The sequence below is a fragment of the Taudactylus pleione genome, unplaced genomic scaffold (genome assembly GCF_031769625.1).
Source record: "Taudactylus pleione unplaced genomic scaffold, aTauple2 ptg000030l, whole genome shotgun sequence".
Classification (NCBI taxonomy): domain Eukaryota; kingdom Metazoa; phylum Chordata; class Amphibia; order Anura; family Myobatrachidae; genus Taudactylus; species Taudactylus pleione.
The window spans coordinates 2,528,564-2,548,641 of record NW_028284432.1 but is presented as its reverse complement, the minus strand read 5'-3'; the positions used below and the strand labels follow the sequence as shown (position 1 = coordinate 2,548,641).

Here is a 20,078-nt window from a genome sequence, read left to right as displayed (position 1 = left end):
TGGACTTCGTAGAAATAGAGATAACAAGGGTAAGTTCTTACCATATCTCATATTTTCTACTTCAGGGTCCATAGGGTATCCACAGGATACCTTGGGGATGTCCCAAAGCAGTATCCTTTAAGGGTGGGGATTGCTCCTGTGCTGTAAGGAGAATCCACCACCCGAAGGAAGCATCCTGAGAGGCGAAGGTATCAAAAGCATAATACCTTACAAAAATATGGACAGATGACCACGTGGCTGCCAATCACCGCTGAGGTGCCACGTCGAGCTGCCCACGAAGGACCCACAGACCTAGTGGAAGAGCTTTAATAGAGGATGGAACAGGAAGACCTGTGAATCCATCCTGCCAAAGTTAGCGTAGTGGCAGGCCAACCCTTTTTATGGAAACCAGAAAGGACAAAACCGAGAGTCTGATTTCCTAAATGGACTGGTACGGTCAACTTAAATTCGTAGAGCCCGTACCACATCTAAGGAGGCCTCACCAGCAGACAGGACTGGGGAAGAAAAGGTTCTATAGGCCGGTACTATAATTTCCTCATTGATGTGGAAACTAGACACCACCGTAGGTAAAAAACCAGGGCAAGTGCGAAGCACTGCCCTGTTCCTAGGAAAGATGAGAAAAAGGGGAGGTCTACATGACAGAGCCCCCCATTCTGCGATCCTACTGGCCAAATCAAAGGCCAGAAGGAATACAGTCCTAGTCGTAAGTCATTTGAAATCCACTGAGCCCAGTGGATCAAATGGCGATCCTCGGAGAGCCCTAAGGACCACAGCCAAATCCCAAAGAGCCACCGGTGGAACAAAGGGATGCTGAATATAATGTACACCTTGCACAAAGGTGCGGACCTCAGGAAGAGTAGCAATCCTACGTTGAAACCATACTAACAGGGCAGAAACCTGCAAACTCAGGTAAGCAAGGCGAAGACCGTTATCTAAGCCCACCTGTAGGAAAGCCAACACTCTGGATATCCAGAATGCCCGAGGAGCATAGCCTCTAGGGCGACACAACTGAAAGAAAGTATGCCATACCTGATGGTAAATTCTTGCAGATAAAAGCGTCCGAGCTCTTAGCATGGACAGAGCCCCTATTAACTATAGAGCTGGAAAACCCCTAGACCTTAAGAGGGCAGTCTTCACCGCCACACCGTCAAGGACAGACAAACCAGGTCTGGGTATCAGCTAGGATCCTGAGACAACAGGTCAGAGCGTAAAGGCAACAGCTTCGGAGTGTTATCAGAGAGGCTCCGAAGAGCTGAGTAATAGTGCCATTTGGCCCACGCTGGAGCGTGCCTTCTTCTTGCTATTACTGGAGGAAGAAGGGATAATGGAGGGACGAGGTACACAACTTGGAAGGTCCACTGGACCTACATACGTCTACCAGAAGAGTCTTATCTCTGAAAGGCTCCACTTGTTCACCAGAACATTGAACACCTCCTGATGAAGCGAACATTTCCCTGAATGCACGTCTTGACGGCTAAGAAAGCCTGCTTTCCATATGAGGATTCCTGAATAAACGCTGCCGATGATGGCAGGAATATAGCCTTCCACCCAAACCAGAATTCGGGACACCAGACACCGCTGTCAGTGTCGCCTGACTTCGGGAACGCCTCATGATGGCGTTGTCAGACTGTACCTGCACGGTATTTCCGTGGAGGACCTGTCCTGCATGTTGGAGAATCTTGAGTACTGCTCAGAGTTCTCAGATGTTTATGGGAAGTGCATAATCTGCTGGAGTCCACCCGCCCTGGAACAAGTGTGGACCCGTCACTGCTTCTCAGCCACGGATACTGGCGTCCGTCGTCAGAAGGACCCTGTCCGCAATCCCAAAGGGGGTGCCCCTTGTTAAGGTGAGCTTTCCGCAGCCACCAGGCCAGAGAGAGACAAACCTCCGGGGAAAGCACTATTGACTTTATCCTATGAGGCAACCCATCCCATCCGGAGAGGAACAATTTTTTCTAGAGGTTTAGAGTGAAACTGGGTACTCTACACCATGTTGAACAGTGACACCATGGAACCACATAGCCAAGTGACTAGACCAGGGGTCTTCAAACTTGGCCCTCCAGCTGCTGTGGAACTACACATCCCAGCATGCACTGTCACCTTTTTGATATAACAGCATGCTAAAACAATGTGCAGTGCATGCTGGGATGTGTAGTTCCACAGCATCTGGAGGGCCAAGTTTGAAGACCCCTGGACTAGACACTCGGCGACTCTGCAGGCAACTGCATACCTTTGCCTGTAATGCAGAGATCTTTACCTCAATCACAAAGATCCTCAGATGTTGGGATATGGAGCATCCTCTGTGAGTAATCAGAGAGGACCATTTCCAGTTCATCAGTCAGCCGTAACGTAGCAACACAGATATTGTCCGTTGCAGATGGCACTGAAGTATCTCTGGAGACCCTGGTAACAACAGGAGATCACCCGGATAGGGTAACAAGCAGACCCCCTGCATCCGCAGGTGGGCTGCCATAACTGCCATGACCCCGGTAAACCGTGAGGCGCGGAGGCCAGACCAAGGGGCAATGCCAGAAACTGGAAACGATTATCGACCACTGCAAACCTGAGGAAAACACTGGTGTGCTAAGAAAATAGGGATATTCAGGTAGTCACCCTGAATATATCCAACGACACCACAAAATTCCCAGGCTCCATTGAATGATGGAATGCAGGGTCCCCCTCCTGAACCGAGGAACCCTTAAGAATTTGTTGAATGATTCGAGGTTGAGGATGTCCTGGTAAGACCCATTGGGTTTCTGTACCAGAAAGAGAATGGAGTAATACCCCGTTCCCCTTTGGGGCAACGGAATAGGTACTATAACTCCTGCCTGTAGCATAGAGTGTAACAAAAATTACAGGGCCTTGTCTTGAATTGACAGAAGACTTGCAACGAAAAACCGTCTGGGAGGCCTTTACCGTGAGGAGAGGACATACCTTCAAGAAAATACTTCTCTTACCCCAGTGTCCGTGGTGGTCAGACACCAACACTGGGCGAACTGGAGAAGCCGGCCTCCAACTCTGGGGTCCCCCTAGAGGAGGCCCGTCCCGTGAGGCTGAAGGCTTATAGTCCAACTTGGGAGTAGGACGTCTTGAACTCCAAGCCTGTTCTTATGGCTGAGCAGATTTCCTGGCTACTGACTGTCTTGGAAAGCTGTATTTTAGACTTACCCTGGCATCACAGGGCCGAAAACACGAAGCCCCAGACCCCGATGGGATTATAGACGATGGCAGACACGCAGACGTAGCTGCTGCCTGCGGGGCCACAACTGTGTCCAGATGAGGGCCAAACAGGACCTGTCCCGTAAAAGGCAAAGCATTCCAAATGGAATTCGCGTCCGCTTTCCAAGAGCGCAAGCCGCTACTGCTGCCGAAGAGATTCTGGAAAGGAGCAGGCTATATGTAAGACTGTCTCATTATGAACGTGGCTAAGTCTCTGAGAATTTGCCACTATCCACCTGCTCTGCTGGAGAGTCAGTGTGCAGAGATCCAGTTACCTACCCAGCGCTCCATGGCTCTGGCCCCCCAGCACATGGCCATAGCCAGCCTGGACGCCCCTCCAGCAAGGGAATAATTGGATTTTAGATATATTTGCACCTTGCAATCTGTAACCTCCTTCAAGGAGGAACTGGAGGGCATGGGCAACGTAGCACTCCTCACTAGGCGTGTAACATGAGAATCTACCCGTAAAGGTAACTCCCATTCGGAAAAGTAATTATCCGCAAAGGAGGTCAACCGTTTTTGAAGCTGGAACCGCTCACCCGGATTTTCCATGCCTCCTCTAAATGATCCACCTGACCAGATAGAGGAATTACAGTGGCAACACCCTTAACCTTAAAGAAGGTATATTTGGATTTAGCCACGGGGATATGTAATAACCAAAGCCGCACGGACTGCCCGTATAAGGCCAGGTATATAGACTTTAGACCCAGACTACGCCTCCTCTGCACGAAGGGGCTCGTGTCTGAAAAAGTCAATAATGTCACCGTCATCAGACGTCATGTCCTTATTATCCTTAGCCGTCTGAGACCCGAGAGGCCGTTTAGAAGGCCGAAATGGTGACTCCCCCTGTAAAACGTCCATCAGGTGCTATACCATTTGGACAATAAATTCACCCACACAGGCTCCTGCGAGACCTGGGGGGGGGGGGGGGCAAAAGACAGGATACACTGGGGTACCATCAACTGCCCAGTGACCCCTGCATGTGATGAGACCACCACTCGCTGCGATAACCCCTATGGGGAAACACAGGGAGCGTTGCCCACAAGGGCTGTAAGCATCTTAGCCAGCCGAGGGCGGTCCCTTTTTGTGCAGGCACAGTGACAGAAATGGGGCGTGATATACAGTCAGGTGCATAAATATTGGGACACTGACAGAATTTTCATATTTTGGCCTCTATTCGCCACCACAATGGCTTTGAAGTGAAACAAACAAGATGTGCTTTAACTGCAGACTTTCAGATTTAATTTGAGGGTAATTACATCCAAATCAGGTGAATGGTGTAAGAATTACAACGGTTTCTATATGTGCCTCCCACTTTTTAAGGGGCCAAAAGTGATGGGGCTATCAACTCAAAAGCTATTTCATGGACAGGTGTGGGCTATTCCCTCGTTATTTCATTATCAATTAAGCAGGTAAAAGGCCTGGAGTTGATTCTAGGTTTGACATTTGCATTTGGAATCAGTTGCTGTCGACTCTCAATATGAGATCCAAAGAGCTGTCACTATCAGTGAAGCAAGCCATCATTAGGCTGAAAAATCAAAACAAACCCATCAGAGAGATAGCAAAAACATTATCGACTGTAGGGAACATTCTTAAAAAGAAAGAACGCACCGGAGAGCTCAGCAAAACCAAAAGACCCGGAAGACCACGGAAAACAACTGTGGTGGATGACAGAAGAATTATTTCCCTGGTGAAGAAAAACCCCTTCACAACAGTTGGCCAAATCAAGAACACTCTCCAGGAGGTAGGTGTATATGTGTCAAAGTCAACAATCAAGAGAAGACTTCACAAGAGCGAATATAGATGTAAACCATTGGTGAGCCACAAAAACAGGAAGAGCAGATTAGAGTTTGCCAAACAATATCTAAAAAAGCCATTACAGTTCTGGAACAACATCCTACGGACAGATGAGACAAAAATCAACTTGCACCAGAGTGATGGGAAGAGAAGAGTATGGAGAAGGAAAGGAACTGCTCATGATCCAAAACATACCACCTCATCAGTGAAGCATGGTGGTGGTAGTGTCATGGCGTGGGCATGTATGGCTGCCAATGGAACTGGTTCCCTTATATTTATTGATGATGTGACTGCTGACAAAAGCAGCAGAATGAATTCTGAAGTGTTTCGGGCAATATTATAAGCTCATATTCAGTCAAATGCTTCAGAACTCATTGGATGGCGCTTCACAGTGCAGATGGACAATGACCCGAAGCATACTGCAAAAGCAACCAAAGAGTTTTTTAAGGCTAAAAAGTGGAATGTTATGCAATGGCCAAGTCAATCCTCTGACCTGAATCCGATTGAGCATGCATTTCACTTGATGAAGACAAAACTGAAGGGAAAATGCCCCAAGAACAAGCAGGAACTGAAGACATTTGCAGTAGAGGCCTGGCAGAGCATCACCAGGGATGAAACCCAGTGTCTGGTGATGTCTATGCGTTCCAGACTTCAGGCTGTAATTGCCTGCAAAGGATTTGCAACAAAGTATTAAAAAGTGAAAGTTAGATTAAGGATTGTTTAGTTTGTCCCATTACTTTTGGCCCCTTAAAAAGTGGGAGGCACATATAGAAACCGTTGTAATTCCTACACTGTTCACCTGATGTGGATGTAATTACCCTCAAATTAAATCTGAAAGTCTGCAGTTAAAGCACATCTTGTTTGTTTCATTTCAAAGCCATTGTGGTGGTGAATAGAGGACAAAATATGAAAAATCTGTCAATGTCCCAATATTTATGCACCTGACTGTATAATAAAACATGCCCTCCATAAACCCTCAGCATCTACATATCCCTCCGCTAACTGCACATTATATCAGTACATTATAGCTGGAAGAGGATATCCTCGTTCACTTTCCGACATGAGGAGTGTGAACGGAGCGTATGCGACTTCCCACACAGAAAAACCACGTTTACTGTGAGGTAATAAACACCCTGCAACACCGCACCGCAAGGGCTGTAGCAGAAAAAGAACAGGGATAGGAAAAGGGCTGACAGTCAGAAATGAAAGTACAGGCAAACAGCGCTAGCATGTAAGTCACATACAATGCAAAGATCACATCCTGCATTACAAGCACTGCGATCAACTACACAGACCAGAGCCTGGTAGGAAACAGTGCTGCATACACTGACCTTAATTGAAGGAGAGGTGTGCAGGGGACCCGGACCGCAATGGCACCTGTATCAGCTTCCAGCAGTGTTTGCCATCCCCAGCACATGCAGACAGAAAATGCCCACCGAGGAGCAGAGAGGAGGCGGGCCCGGGAGAGGAGCGCTGACACAGCACGTTCAGACCGCTGTGGAACGGCAATGTGCAGCGGAGGAGACCACGGCTATGAGACAGGGAAGGCATTCTCCCCTGGCCTGCTATTAACCCCTGGGACGCCGCGCTGTACCGCACATGCTGCGGTCCGCTGTCCCTGGTGGTCTAATGGAAGGCGCAGGATCAGTACCTGGCCCCACGCGCAGCCGGTCCCCAGGGAGCCCCCTGCCTGGGGACCAAAAAGGACTGTGTTACCGGCGGGTGCCCACCCCGGGACCCCGCCGCTTACCTTGTCCCCCGTACATCCGGCCACAGTCCAGGTAGCCGGGGTCACCACTAGCTGTGACCCCAGCTACCTACCAGCATCCCCGGATCGATACCGGCGTTCTGGTACCGGCGGGCTGTAGGAGCGACAGCATGGACGTCAGTACTGACTGTCCATGCTGTAAGGCTCATCTTGTGCAGCCACAGCTGCACTCTGAAGAAATCTTCTAGGGCTATTGCAGCCCCCTCTGTGAATGTGATCCGACCTCTGGCCGGACACCCACGAAACTCAATTGCCTTGGCTTGGGGGTGGGGTATAGGAGAGGGACCCTGGTGCATCCAGGGAGGCTGAAAATTTAACTCTGTGGTGTCCGTACCTGAAGTCATCACCTATACCCAAGGTATCCTGTGGATACCCTATGGACCCTGAAGTAGAAAGTAGAAATCGCTTACTCTGTGGATGGGACACGGTCCTCCCAAGGAGCGTACACACTAGACGATATGCTCCCTGAGCGATATCGGCTAGTGTGTCCCCGGCAGGGTGTGCTCAATGTCGTTCATGACATTGAGCACACCCGCTGAACGATATCATTAACGATATCGTTCAGCGCCGGGCTATCTCCCTCATTCCACAAAATGCAGCAACCTGACGACATCGTCAGGTTGGCCTGCATGTTAACCCGATGAACAATAATGACGAACGACCCGCGGGAACGCGCGTCGTCGTTATCGTTCATCGTTTTTGTGTTAAAAATGGACGATTAAAGTGGACGACTGAACGATAACTATATCGTTACCGTTCAGTCGTCCACTTTAATCGCCCAGTGTGTACGCACCTTAAGAATACACCCCTAACTTCAGGAAGGAGAGGATGCAACTCAGCATGAGAGAGAGATTACCAATCCATGTCAGGAAAATGTGTTTGCACAAATATGTATGTAGATTTATACAAGGTGATACAAGCACAATTGGCGCTCACATTCCTGTTTCATTAAATTTATGTATGTAGATTGGTCTGTGTGTGGATTACCAAGAGTTTATATTAAAGAAACGTTCTCGCTATGCCCCGCTGTTTATTCCCGGCCCCCTCGGGGGGGTTTGGCTGTGCTCACCTTTACTGACGCCACGAGTTGACCTGCATCCATGCCACTCCTTCATCTCTCTGCTTTGGCAACAAAAGCCATCAGATCCAATTGCTGAGAAAGAGGAAAGCAGAGACGGGTAATTAGGATGTATGATCAATAACTGTATCTATGACGTGAGGCCAAGGAAGAAGTAATATGGCTAGGGCTCATTTTATGTACACAGGTGTTTTCAGATAATGCATATAGAAATAGGTCATACTACAGTAAATACATGACAGTCACTTACCAAAGGCTGAGCCCCTGTCATACGGATTCATCTGCCATTTATTTAGGACTGTAAAGAAAATGGAGAAATAATATATACAGTTATAAGTGTATATTTATTAGGTAGAGGAAGGTCATACAAGTAAGGAATGGGAGACTAGAATCTCCCCTGTAAGGTCCATCGCTCAGAGACACACAGTCAGTGCTCAGGCAGTTAGAATTGGCTCACATGTTAGGAGTGACGCTCAGACATGCTAGGCTAGACAGGGACTTAGTTCATGGCTCACGGTTATACATAGTGCACAAATTGTAGTCATAACCCTCCTAAAATGAGACGATCAATCATGGGAAACATGTGCCCTAGAGACAAAGTGGAGAAAGATAAAGTACCAACCAATCAGATCCTAACTGTCCTTTTTTAAACACAGACTGCAAAGTGGCAGTAATGCTGGGTACACACCAGCCAATATATTATGTGCGTGTCGGCCAGTGTGTACAACAAGAGATATGGTAAGAACTTACCTTTGTTATCTCTGTTTCTACGAAGTCCATAGGGTCCACAGGGTTGACCTTGGGGTATAGCTGGATCTGGATCCATGGGCACCACGCAGTTAAAGCTTTGCTGCTCCCAGGGGTCCGTCCTTGGGTCCGTCCTCCTCTATACCCCGCCCCCGACCACAGGCACCTCAGTTGGTAAGCAGCTAAGGCCGGAGGAGGAGACTAAACAGAGAGAAGGAAGACTGGAACACACAAGAAACCATACTCACAGAAATGGGAGACGGAAAACCGGTGACCAGCCACACAGCCCATTTGAAGCTAGGTGCGTCAGGGCGGGCGCCCTGTGGACCCTATGGACTTCGTAGAAACAGAGATAACAAAGGTAAGTTCTTACCATATCTCTTGTTTTCTACTTCAGGGTCCATAGGGGGTCCACAGGGTTGACCTTGGGGATGTCCCAAAGCAGTTCAACTAAGGGCGGGGACGCTCCTGTGCTGAAAGGAGTACCCGGCGCCCAAAGGAGGCGAAGGTGTCAAACGCATAGAACCTCAAAAACGTCTGAATTGAAGACCAAGTAGCCGCCTTACACAGCTGAACAGCGGAGGCGCCACGTCTAGCAGCCCAAGAGGGACCCACAGTACGAGTGGAATGAGCCTTAACAGAGGCTGGCACAGGTAAACCCTCCTGTGCATAAGCCTCACAAATAACTGAACGAAGCCAACGGGCTAACGTTTGCTTGTTGGCAGGCCAACCCCTCTTGTGAAAACCGAAGAGGACAAACAAAGAATCCGACTTCCTAACCGAAGCAGTCCGGTCCACATAGATTCTAAGTGCCCGGACCACATCCAAGGAAGCCTCACCAGCAGAAAGATCAGGTGACTGAAAAGCTGGCACAACAAGCTCCTGATTAATGTGGAACTTTGAGACCACTTTGGGCAAAAACTCAGGACGCGTGCGGAGCACCGCCCTGTCCTGGTGAAAAATCAGAAAAGGAGGGCGACAGGAAAGCGCCCCCAATTCTGACACCCTGCTGGCAGAAGCAATTGCCAGGAGAAAAATGGTCTTAAACGTCAGCCACTTGAGCTCCACCGACTCAAAAGGAGGACCCTGCAAGACCCGTAGTACCACCGCCAAGTCCCAAGGAGCCACCGGAGGCACGAAGGGAGGCTGGATACTGAGAACACCTTGGAAAAAGGTGTGAATATCTGGCAGTGTAGCAATCCGTAGCTGAAACCACACGGACAAAGCAGACACATGAACCTTCAGAGAGGCCAGGCGTAAGCCGAGGTCCAAACCCGACTGAAGAAACTCCAAGATTCTGGAAACCCGGAACACCTGCGGATCATAGTTTCTGGATTCACACCACTGAAAATAAGTGCGCCACACCCTGTGGTAAATCCGCGCGGAAGCCGGCTTGCGTGCCCTAAGCATGGTACCAATGACCGAACTGGAGAAACCCCTAGACCTCAAGACGGCTGTCTCAAGAGCCATGCCATCAAAGACAGCCGACCCAGATCCGGGTAAAGGTAGGGCCCTTGAGACAACAGGTCCCGACGCTGAGGGAGAAGGTACGGAGCGTCGATGGAGAGGCACCTCAGATCGGAGTACCAAGGACGTCTGGGCCACGCCGGAGCCACCAGCACGAGCGTGCCGCCGTCCTGCTTGAATTTCCGCAGAACCCGAGGAAGCAGGGATATCGGAGGAAACAGATACGCCAGGTGAAACGTCCATTTCACCGACAGAGCGTCTACCAGACAGGCACCTGCGTCTCTTGTCCTTGACCCGTAAACGGGCAACTTGTGATTGTGACGGGAGGCCATCAAGTCCAGCTCCGGCAGCCCCCACCTGTCCACGAGTAGCTGCAACACCTCTGGGTGAAGCGACCATTCCCCGGGATGCACGTCGTGACGGCTGAGGAAGTCCGCCTCCCAATTGAGGACTCCGGGAATGAAGACTGCCGAGATCGCTGGAACGTGACACTCCGCCCAAGCAAGAATGCGAGACACCTCCGACATTGCTGCCCGACTGCGAGTTCCCCCTTGGTGGTTGATGTACGCCACCGTGGTGGCGTTGTCGGACTGCACCTGAACCGCCCTTCCGTGAAGAGCGGGGCCGGACGACTGCAGGGCCCTGTATACCGCCCGCAGTTCCAGGATGTTGATGGGCAGAAGTGCTTCTTCCGCGGACCAACGACCCTGAAGCGATAATGAGCCGGTCACTGCCCCCCAACCCCGGAGACTGGCATCCGTCATGAGCAGGACCCAGTCCGGGATCCAAAAGGGGTGCACCTCGACCAGATGCGCTGTCTGAAGCCACCAAGCCAAAGACTGCCGAACCTCCGGGGACAACACCAGCATCTGAGAGCGGATCCGGTGAGGTAACCCGTTCCATTCCGATAGAATCAGCCCCTGCAGGGGCCGGGAATGGAACTGGGCAAATTCCACCATGTCGAATGTCGACACCATGGACCCCAGAACTCTCATAGCTGAATGGACCGACAGGCGGCAACTGCTCAGGCAACGGTGTATCCGCAGTTGCAGGGAGGAGACCTTCTCCGGAGTCAGGAAAATCCGTTGCTGACGAGAATCCAGCAGGGCTCCCAAATGAACCATCCGCTGTGATGGAATCAGGGAGGACTTCTTCCAATTTATCAACCACCCGTGTGCTTGAAGACAAGCAATGGTCAGGTGGAGATGTCGAAGAAGCACCTCCGGGGAGCTCGCCAGCAGCAGAAGATCGTCCAGGTACGGCAACAGACGTAGACCCTGACCCCGAAGGTGGGCAGCCACAACTGCCATCACCTTGGTGAACGCCCTCGGAGCCGTGGAGAGGCCGAAAGGCAACGCCCGAAATTGGTAGTGATGGTTCAGTATAGCAAACCTCAGATACCGCTGATGTGCCGGTGCTATGGGCACATGGAGATAGGCGTCCTGGATATCGAGGGAGACCATATAATCCCCGGGTTCCATCGCCAGAATGATGGAACGTAACGTTTCCATCCTGAACTTGGGAACTCTGAGGTATCTGTTCAGAGACTTCAAATTCAGGATAGGGCGATGAGAACCATTGGGTTTCCTCTACCAGAAACAGAGTAGAATAGTACCCCGTCCCGCGCTGAGACTGCGGAACGGGAACGATGAACCCTGCTTGTAGCAAGGATTCTATAGCTACCTGAATCTGACCAGCTTTGGTCTCGTCCAGAGAAGGACTCGTACAGAAAAACTGGTGGGGCGGCCTGAACCGAAAAGACAGGGCGTACCCCTGAGAGACTACTTCTCGAACCCAGGCATCCGTGGTGGTATTGTGCCAACACTGGGCGAATTGGAGAAGTCGGCCTTCCACTCTGGGGTCCCCCAGAGAGAGGCCCGTCCCATCAGGCAGCAGGCTTATCCTCCTGCTTGGAAGAAGGGCGCCGAGCACTCCATGCTTGCTTCTTGGGCTTGGGTGCGGCCTTGGTCGCCGAATGTCTCGGGAAGGACTGGCCCTTGGCCTTACCCTGAACCCGAAAGGACCGAAAGGCAGAGCTCCTCACTTTAGCTGGCGCAGAGGCTGAAGGGAGGAAAGCCGACTTGGACTTAGCCAAAGTATCCACTATTTTGTCCAAATCCGGACCAAATAGTAAATCACCATTAAAAGGCAAGGCCTCCAGACCCTTTTTTGAATCTGCATCAGCCCTCCAGGACCTCAGCCACAGGGAGCGCCGAGCAGACACCGCTGCAGCTGACACCCTAGAAGTGAGCAGGCTGGCATCCAAAGACGCTTACCCAATATAGGAAGCTGCATCCCGCATCTGTCCCACTAACGCTCTCTGGATATCCGGAGCCTCATCAGGAAAGGTATCCTCCAAGGCATTGGCCCATGCCTCAATGGCTTTAGCCACCCAGGAGATAGCCATGGACGGGCGAGCAACCGCCCCGGAAAGAGAATAAATGGACTTTAAACAAGTCTCCACCATCCTGTCCGTGGGATCCTTCAAAGAGGAGATAGACGGCAATGGCAGCGTCGCGGTTTTGATCAAGCGGGTAACGTGGGAATCCACCGCCGGCAGAGTCTCCCATTTCCTGCAATGAGCTTCAGGAAAAGGATAGTTCGCCGCCAACCTCTTCTGTGGATGGAACCTCTTACTGGGTAATTGCCAGGCCGCCGCCATATGATCCGATAATTGATCAGACAGGGGGAACACAGTTGAAGTCACCTTGGCCTTTTTAAAATTAGGGAACTTCGACCTAGGAGCCGGCGCATCATCCTCAACATGTAGGATAGCCCGCATCGCCCTAACTAAGGCTGGAACATTAATGGAGGACTTAGCTTCCACCTCCTGCCCCAGGGCATCAGAGTCAGAGTCCTCATGGATTTCTCCATCATCTGAGGACACTTCCGAGTCCGACAACTGCGCAGCTAATGAACTCACAACCGGACGTTTAGACGCCCTTGGTGGCACATCACCTTGCAACATGGACTGAAACGCTGAGGATGAAGCCGCCAGACTCTGTACGGAGCTGGAGAGAACATCCACCCAAGGCGGAGGAGCCGTCGGAGCAAAACTCTGCAAAGGCACTACAGACTGACGCGTCACTGGGGAAGACTGCACATACACAGGCAGTCCCGAGTAAGGACCCACAGTCTGGGCCCCGGGGGGAGACCGCAATATTTGTGGAACACCCGGGGAATGGGGGATGGTGGGCTGAGGCAACGCCCTAGAAGGGACCGCTGATGGGACCGATAACCGGTCCGCAATAGACGCCAGCACCTGTGAAAACATCGCCCAAGGAGGGTCCTGTGATACAAGGGGGTTGGAGGGGCCCGGTACCAGCTGGCACCGCCCGCACAGACCATCCTGAGATAAGTCCTCCCCATCAACTCCAGCAGCACAGCGTCTGCAGGAAAATAGCACAGGAGCCACAGAGCGCTCAGTCTCCTCATCAGACATGATACCGTAAATACACAAGAAATACATATCACCAGAGGAATTACGGTTTTAACACCCGCGCACTCACCAGTATGTGACACAACAGCCCAGATATGGTACTGTGTGCACACAACAGTATGTGACTGACCCCACAAATACGTGATTTATATAAGTGAGGGTCTCAGAAAAACGCCCTTCCCCCACACACCTGCCGGGCTGTAGGAGAAGGAAAGGGTTAGTTATAAGCTGACAGCAAGGAGAATAAGTCACAGACAGGCATCACTAGCAATAGTCACATACAATGCAGAAAAGTTAGTACTCACTGCACCTTCCGCTACAATCAACCGCCCAGATTCAGTGTCTGGGAGGGCTATAGCGCTGTGTACACTGTCCTTTAGCAGGGGAGAGGTACACAGGGGGATCGGTCCACTTGATACCGCCTGGGAGCCTGCGATGCCTGCCAGTAAAGATGGCCGCCGGAGACCTCAGAGGAGGAGTGGCCGTAAGATTAGAGCAGCTCAGCGACGCCAGACTGCTTGTTGAAAGGCGCGCTGAGCTGAGGGGAGGAGCCGCTAGACAGGGAAGGCTGCCTCCCCTGGCTAGCAATTAACCCCCGGGTTGCCGGTCCCGCTACCAGCCTGTTACCCTGGTGGTCTAGCGGACACGTGGGGTATTCCTCAATAGAGGGGGAGCCCGCCGCCGCCGCTAGCGCCTCCGGTCTGTCCCCAGAGACTTCTGACTGCATAGAAAGTATCCGCGGGCCGCCGCACGCGGCGACCCGCAGCTTACCTGATCCCCGTCGCGTCCGGCAGCAGTCAAGGAAGTCCCCAGAGCCCGGCTAGTACAGGCTCTGGGGTCCCGCCGCGATCCCCAGAGCTATACTGGCGTCGCGGCGCCAGCGGGGAGAAGGAGCGGCAGCGTGGACGTCCTAAAGGACAGTCTGATGCTGCCGCTCTAAAAGTGTAAAAAAAGTAGAAAAAAATAAAAAATTTCTCTTTTAAAATAAAGCTTAGGGGCTGCTCCTGCAGCCCCACTGCGACAGGGTGACCCGACACCAATTAAAACTGAGGTGCCTGTGGTCGGGGGCGGGGTATAGAGGAGGACGGACCCAAGTGCATCCTGGGAGCAGCAAAGCTTTAACTGCGTGGTGCCCGTGGATCCAGATCCAGCTTTACCCCAAGGTCAACCCTGTGGACCCCCTATGGACCCTGAAGTAGAAATACTATATGTCTGAAGATATATCGGCACATGGTGCTGTGTGCACGGGCGGTAAGCCGACTGCCCGTACACTTTCTGTAGAGGTGACCGGTGACTGATAGCTGGGCGGACACAGTGACGTCAATCTCGACACATCAGGCCAATGATTGATAAGTGTGCATACACTTACCAATCATTAGATAGGATCGACCAATCTGCCGGCCTTCGACCTAGTGTGTACCCACCTTAAGGCTGGGTAACACATCAAAACGATGTATCCCAGCCGACCTGACACCCAATGGAAGGATATATCAGGCGGCCATACACGGATGCACAATCCGGTGTACAACCACGAGATATAGCCTTCCATCCTGCATTCACGTGCATGCGATAGTCAGCGACGTCATCCCATCTTACATACAACACATTAGGTAGGATGATGACGCTGGTGAACGAGTGACAGAGTACACACTGGGCGACAAATTGTTCCGATCCGCGTTGGAACGATAGATCATCCAATATATCGCCTGGTGTACCCGGCCTTAGGAGCTACTTGATTGGCAATTTATCTCTCTCCACTTTATCAAGCTACAGATTGGCAAGTGTGTAAGATAGCCGCATTGTAATCGGGATGGATACCTGTGCTACCGGTCTTTACAGCGGCTTTTCCCTTCTTGCCTTCCTGTTGGTCCTTCAAGGTTTCATACACAATTTGGATGACCGGGATGCTAAAAGCCTAAAGCCAGAAACAATTACAAAGCAATGCAAATAACTACAATATAAAATAACAATCATGTATCCAATAAACCATCTGGTTCCATAGATTTATGTCTCTGTTTAAGTAACAACTTTAAGCAGTGTCTATCCATCCAAAGCATACGTACCCCCGTCTTCCCACTTCCTGTCTCAGCAGCCTAAAAACAAAATTAGAAATAGAAACTAGTTACAGAATCCTAAATAGATGAAATGATGTGGGCAGTGGGTATGCCCATAAGTCAGAAAGCGCAATATTGGAAGAATAATAGAGGCAGCTCACTTACCATGAGTACGTCCCCGCCACCCAGGATCATTGGTATAGATTCCGCCTGGATGTCAGTGGGAAGCCTGAGCAATAAGACATGACAAGTATATAGTTAAATCATCACTTGCCCAATATAAAGTCTAAACAGCCAGAAACGTTATGAACATGTATTAAAGGGCTGAGAATAATCATCTGTAAAGACGACAATATTACATTGCTTTAAGTTTACAGTTTGATTATACCACAGGTATGTATGGAAAGTGCAATTATATGTAACTTACAGCCAATCCATTTCCTCCACAGCCTGGGCAATCTCCGGCATCACACCCATTTCTGCAATATAAAGCAAGAAAGTTAACTAAACACACATTTGTTGTATAAGCAATAATGTACTTAGGATAGGATTGTAAAAAGAGGAGTTTAGCAAAACGTTATTAGACAGAAAGTAATGCAGAACAGACATGTCATAACTAATAATGCCCAGTAAATGGATGGATATTCAAATCTCGGCTGCATATATCAATATTATAGCAGCTAAACATTGCTCATTTTTCTGAACACCGCTGTGGGAAATTTAGCAATGTTACTGGTCAGAAATTGCGTTCACCCGCCCATTACAGGAGGCACTTGCAGCAGTCACAGGGAACTGAACCTCCCTCCATGCTTGCTCGAAATATTGTATACAAGCACTAAATAATCAGTGTACTACAAACAGCCTGTGTCCAAAACACATAATCCCTGCACTACTTATTGCATACTACAGTGTGACTACATCAACTTGCCTTGTAAACCCGCACTGCTCCCTACCTCTGAAACTCTCCCCCTCTCCACCAATCTTCAAACGGGCTCTCAAGTCCCACTACTTCATCATACCTTCCAGCTCTTATCCTAATCCGCTTGTACATGCTCCTTCTCTCTGTCTACCCCACCTGTGTCATGCCTGTTTCTCTGCCCCTCTCCATTAGATTGTAAGCTTTCACGAGCAGGGCCCACTACCCTCTTGTGCTTCTCCTTACTTATACCTTCATCTACTCCTCACTCCCCACTTGGACACCTATCACTTAGTGCCTTACGCCCTGTTGCTTATTTGAGTGTTATGATCGCTAAATGCAGCAATGTATATAAACCTTGTCCTTACTATACTGTTAGTCACTGGTTTCTTGTTCACTTATTTACTTTATAAGGCGCTGCAGAACATTTTTAGTGCCATATAAATAAAGAATAACAACAACAACAACAACTATATTCCTAGTAATTTTCCATTGTTTATTTAGGTCAGTATGCCATTGATGGTTTATGATTGAAAACTACCATGGCAACCACAGTCATATCTCCCTTCCATCACATGACTTGCTGACAGACTGACTTTGACTTGCAGATATTTTTGTTTATGCTCCAGAAATATTTTGGAAAGGAAATAGTCATTCTTAAGCTGCATACACACATAAAGATCTTCTGTACAGCTATCCAACTAGTTGATTGGTTGGAATGAAAATCTGGTAACGTATGGGAGTAACTGATGATCAACAATTTGCTCCTAGATGTCAGAAAACAGATGAAAATGGTCGTCAGACATGTTTGTTAAATGTTTGATCTAAACAATTTGTTCAAACAGTTTTTGTCCATTTTCCGGTATTTGGGAGCAATTGCTGATTGTCATTTGCTTTCATACGTTACCGGATTTTCATTCCAACCAATCAACTAGTTGGATGGTTGGACAGAAAATCTTTACGTGTGTATGCAGCTTAAGATGTCCTTCTGCAAATCATCGTCAGGTGCAGGCTTACATAGGTACTTAACTTGCTATATAAATAAAACAATAAATATGTGGTACCGCTGCTTTAAGATACAATAAATGGTTTGCAGAACTCATCCAGGACATAGGGCCTGATTCACTATGGATCGCTATTACGATCTCAGCTGCCATTCCGCACGCAGTTCTGCTGCGGAAATATGCTAATGTCTGCAATCGCAAAGCCAGCATAGAGACGCCCACTACCGCTATCTCACATCCGTAATACCTCGCAGACCTACCTATACATCGGTACCATCGAGTAACATCGGCCCCTCACGCACAATTACAGCAGCCCTGAACTGTCTCAGAAATTGCAACTGTCGTCGCACGCAGTGAGTATACAAGCTGTGAATGCCGTCACAATGGCTAATTAATGCACACCCAAGAAAGTGTGTTCAGATTGGCACGCCTGCATTTCTCCAACCGCTCCCGTCACCACCCCCCAAACACTGATGTCCCGTCACTCACTCTGCGATGGCTTTGTATCTGTGTGTACGTGATCGCTATGCTAACTCATGCAGTATGCACCATTGACTGATCTGTGTACGCAATTGTGATTCATGCTGAATCAGGCCCATATTATTATTATTCTCCTTTATTTATATGGCGCTATAAAGGTTCCACAGCGTCTTACACAGTACATTAATGAGCACACAAGAAAAACAGTTAATAGTAATACAAAACAAGGACATGGTTTATACACATAGAGTAAATGATAATATAAGTAGGGGGAGGAGAAGCATGTGAGGGACGAGGGGCCCTGCTCGTGAGAGCTTACATTCTAAAGAGGAGGAGCAGACTGACAGGGGTAGATAATTAGGAAGGTGCATGAAGCAGTGGGTTAGGATACAAGCAGCAGAATGTGTGTGTTCAAGATGACCTGATGTCAATATAAAGTCCTTCATTCATCTATCTCTATAAAAAAAAAATAGATTTGTTTATGTGTTATTTACATAAGAGATGTACAAAATAAAGTTGCACTTTAATTTTTGTCTGTTATATTTTATCATCTAAATATCTATGGATGGGTCTGCCCGCCATCCTAATAGTGAATACTTTAGTCCCAGCTGCTGGGTGCTATGCCATGCTCCTGTGAGTGCAGAATAGACCACAGTCATACTTATAATATACCCCATGTACCAGGCAGACATACACTGGAGAGTAGTACACTATTACATTCGGCATTAGGTGCTTTGGCACCATGATATTGGTAATGGGCACCCCTGAGGCAGTGCACCATTATGTTATTGTATAAGAATGCACAGGCACTAGGGTACAGCAGGAGCAGCAGCCTCTGTATCTCTCCAGCTCTAGCTGAACCTGGAAATCTGGGGCTTGTAGTTCCACAGCGGTTGGTGCACAGAGGCACATGCACATTGCAAAGTACACAGTTATAGGCTATCATTACTATAGTGGACTATATTAGGTTCCTTACCTGAGAAGGCCGCCATGTCTGCCGGTTGCCAGCGCAGACAGTCACAGCACAGGACAGAAGAAAACGCTTACTGTCCCGGATACGTCACTTCACCTAGACTAGAAGTTAACAAACTACTGTCTCAGCTGTGCAGACATTTTCTCTGAGCCAGAAACACCAATGAGCAATGACTGTGGTCTTCAACAAAATGGCCAATACGTTGGACTTAGCTTAATGAATAAGAGACATTTCTTAGTGTCCATTGTCTGTAGTACAGTTTTCTCTCTAGTTTTTGAAGACTGCACATGCTGTACATGTTCTTCATAGTAATACTAGCAATGTGTGCACCCCTGTGCTGCTACAGAGATACAGTACAGATACTTTCTCAGTCAGACAGTGGAAAGGAAACATGTTTACAATTATCTTAAATAATTATGTATATTTAATAAAACTGAATTCATATCAAATTAAAGATAATGATTTAGGAGACAAGTTTTTGCTATACCCAGTACCACGTTAGGCTTCCAAGTATTTCCCATATGTCCTGAGCGAGTTTTACAGTTTATCCGCAGGTCGCTTACTCCGGAAATAACTTATTTTTATTTTGCTGTCTGCTCAAGTGGGTTTTACAACAGAAAATAAAAATCTCACTTATCCCGCTTTTCCACCAGAATCCCAGGTCTGACGCAAGATTTGGAACACGGTTCCAAGCCGGGTCAGACCAGGCACTGTTCACCGAATATTCCTGGGTCGGCGCTGTTCACACTGCACACGGGTCATCATCAAGCGCCATAAACTCCAGCTCTCCCCGGAATGGCAGACCGGAGAGGACCAGCGACCTGCAGAGGGGAAGGGAGGGGATCCTTTTTGATGGGGTCCTATGTCACAGCTGGCACCGGAGAGAGGAGCAGGGAGAGAGTACAGCATCCCCATATAAAGCGGGGATGGGATAAATACTACAACGGTCCGGACCATATGGTGAAGCTGTAATCTCTCCCTCCCTGGTGACAGCTGTCACAGTCACATCATCCGATTTAACCCAATCACTATGCTGTAAACCCAATCACTATGACCTAGCTTCCCCGTTTAAACTGAGCTCTACCCGGGGCTTAACTGTGTAAAACCCTGCTCCAGACCCAGGAAGTCAACCTGGG

General features: G+C 49.2%; 1 protein-coding gene across 1 annotated transcript in view; it reads right to left on the bottom strand.

Moving 5' to 3' along the window:
- DDX1 (DEAD-box helicase 1) overlaps nt 1-19,044 on the bottom strand; it is a 44,676-nt gene extending 25,632 nt beyond the window's left edge. The window contains exons 1-7 of the mRNA XM_088451842.1: nt 18,946-19,044; nt 15,997-16,048; nt 15,735-15,798; nt 15,579-15,608; nt 15,334-15,430; nt 8,113-8,160; nt 7,854-7,937 (exon numbers count right to left, since the gene is read on the bottom strand). Of these exons, the coding sequence (XP_088307968.1) occupies nt 7,854-7,937; nt 8,113-8,160; nt 15,334-15,430; nt 15,579-15,608; nt 15,735-15,798; nt 15,997-16,048; nt 18,946-18,961 (391 nt within the window). The 5' untranslated portion in view covers nt 18,962-19,044. The remainder of the gene's footprint in view (nt 1-7,853; nt 7,938-8,112; nt 8,161-15,333; nt 15,431-15,578; nt 15,609-15,734; nt 15,799-15,996; nt 16,049-18,945) is intronic.
- Nucleotides 19,045-20,078: the final 1,034 nt, after the last annotated feature.